Here is a 2580-nt window from a genome sequence, read left to right as displayed (position 1 = left end):
TCACATATTTTACCAGAGTATATTCATCCTGTGTGCTCCTGATTGGCTGTCCAACTGCATTAAAGGGTAAAAAAAGTCCTGTGATTAAAAGCACCAATTTAACTTTTTAAAACCCAATCTTACCCATTTTGTTGTAGATATCTTAAAAATTTTATTTGTTATTTATTTTTCATTATAATATGTGTATGAGTATTATGCTTGCATGTATGTAAGTGCACCCATGTTATGCAATGCCAGTGGAGGTCAGAAGAGGGCATTGAATAACCCCGAAACTGGAGTTACTGATGGTTGATGGTTGTTAACTGCCATGTGAGTGCTGGAATTCGAATCTGGGTCCTCTGCAAGAGAAGCCAGTGCTCTGAACCACTGAACTGCCTCTCCAGCCCCCGTTACAGATATCTTACATCAGAGAACTGCATTAACCTGTTATGTTAGAAAGTGCTACAGATTACTGACATCAACTGCATTCATATTCTGGATGAAAAATTGAACCCAGTAGAGCTCCTAGTGTCTTTAAAGAGGGGGGAAAATGTTGGCATACGTTGGTAGGAAACTGTCAACGTCTTCCGTGTCTGGCTAAATCTTTCATGTGGAAAGATGGGCAGGCAAGCTGAGGGTATGACAATTAACCAGAGGGGTTCTACGTGCTAAAGGTCACAGTCATTTGTTTCATCCTTCCTTCTAGGTACAGGGTTATTGCTGTACCTCTCAATTCTGTTTTTTAACAGAAAGTGTATTTGAAAGAACAAGGTAACACAGTGGCCTACTGTATCCTTGGTATTGCCTCATGTAGTAATAGGGAACATAGCTTATTTGTGGCATGGGTAAAGGAAGCATGTCAGCATGTGCTACTGTCCATAGTGAGATGAAATGATTATCCCCACCCCCAAAACAAACCCCTCCTTACAAAAACAAACACTTGTAAGTTTATTTTAGAAAGCCTGTGCAGAACTTACATAAATATATTGTGACAGCAGCTGTCATACCGCATGTATTAAGTGCTTCGAAACTTTATGCAAATACATGGGTGATGTTTACACCACTGTACACACCAAAGACTACCCATGTGTTCTTTGTGCCAAGGAAAACACAAGTGTTCTCCAACTAATTCAGGGGAAAAGTCACCGCACCCCTGTACCTTTCACAGCCTTGCTCTCTCGGCCAGTGGAGCATACTTTAGCTGGCTAAGTCCAAAGACAGTGATTGAGTAGAGAGGCCAGAAGTTCATTTTTATCTGTACTTCTTATAGAACAAGCTCTGACCCGAGGAAAGAGCTCTGTGAGGAAAATAGAAGGATTTAGATATAAAACAACAAAGATTCATATTAAAACTGATTTCCCAATGATACTGGTTAGCTAACTAGTTAATTAGTGATCAGAACATCACTGGGTCTAATTGGTTGAAATATTTTCTGAAGAAATGCTGATATAGTCAATAAATGTATGAATCATGGATCCTCTCTGTCTGCTGCAGAAAAGCTTCTTTGATGAAGGGTAAGGGCCTCACTTATCTATGGGTATAAGGATAGATGTGTAGAAGGGGTTGTATACTATACCAGTTCAGCACAGTGATAGTAGTAGGTTGTGCTCTGAGGTCTTTGACCTCTCCAGCCACAGGTTCTTGGTTAGGTTTATAGTGCCAGGCATGAGTTCTCGATATTATTTGTGTGTGTGTGTGTGTGTGTGTGTGTGTGTGTGTGTATGAATGTATTGTTTTCATGTACGTAAGTGTGCCCATGTTGTGCAATGCCCATGGAGGTCAGAAGAGGGTATTTGGAGCCCCTGAAACTGGAGTTATGGACCATTGTTAGCTACTAGGAACCAAACCCAGATCCTCTGCAAGAGCAGCCAGTGCTCTTAACCATGGAAGTATCTTTCCAGCCCCTCAATATTATATTTAATATTTAAATATTATATTACATTTTTGTATAAGTAGCTATCATGAACTCTGGATGACACTTCAAAGCAGATGGTCTCCATATCCCCTGTAAAAGTTGACACTATGAAAAGTATTATTTTATGTGGGCATTCATGTGTAGTGATGGTTTTGCAATTTGTGTTAAGAGCTATATCTGGTGTTCTAGAACAAAACGTGATCTACTGAGATTTTTAACTTGTTCTTACTGGAGAATCCTGTAGACTCACTTCCTCTCCCTTACTGAAGACTCCCAGGCAGCCTGTGTTTGATTAAATTTTCCTGGGGACAGACCAAAAAATTTTAATGACTTTATTCTCAAATAGTCCCTACCTTAAAGGTATACAGTTATACATTTAGCCATATATTGTGAGTAAAAAACTGTGTTTGTACAGAGACCATTTCATTAGTCCAACAGTTAACTGTAAAGTATTTGTATAACAATTCTCTTTAAAATTCCCAATTGGCTATAATAAAATTTTTACAATAAAAGTATCTATGAATATGGAACTTACATATCAAATTGTAAGCAGTGGGAACTGAATTTTTAAAAACTGAAGGAAAGTAATGATTTTGAAATGCTTATGAAATCCTGTTTCCCTATGATAGGAACAGACCCATGTCTAAACAAATCAAGAAAAAGTTCCTGATTCTAAGTTAAGAAGG

The 2580-nt window shown here is 38.4% G+C and overlaps 1 protein-coding gene across 1 annotated transcript in view; it reads left to right on the top strand.

Moving 5' to 3' along the window:
- The first annotated feature begins 1447 nt into the window (after positions 1-1447).
- The window catches only part of LOC108491446 (BMP-binding endothelial regulator protein-like), a 28265-nt gene continuing 27132 nt past the window's right edge, over positions 1448-2580 (top strand). The window contains exon 1 of the mRNA XM_017801323.2: positions 1448-1493. Coding sequence (XP_017656812.2) covers positions 1450-1493 — 44 coding nt within the window. The 5' untranslated portion in view covers positions 1448-1449. The remainder of the gene's footprint in view (positions 1494-2580) is intronic.

This window comes from Nannospalax galili, unplaced genomic scaffold (assembly GCF_000622305.1).
Source record: "Nannospalax galili isolate Female #2095 unplaced genomic scaffold, S.galili_v1.0 scaffold883, whole genome shotgun sequence".
Classification (NCBI taxonomy): domain Eukaryota; kingdom Metazoa; phylum Chordata; class Mammalia; order Rodentia; family Spalacidae; genus Nannospalax; species Nannospalax galili.
Note: the sequence above shows the minus strand (reverse complement) of the source record. Positions and strands in the feature narration are given on the sequence as shown.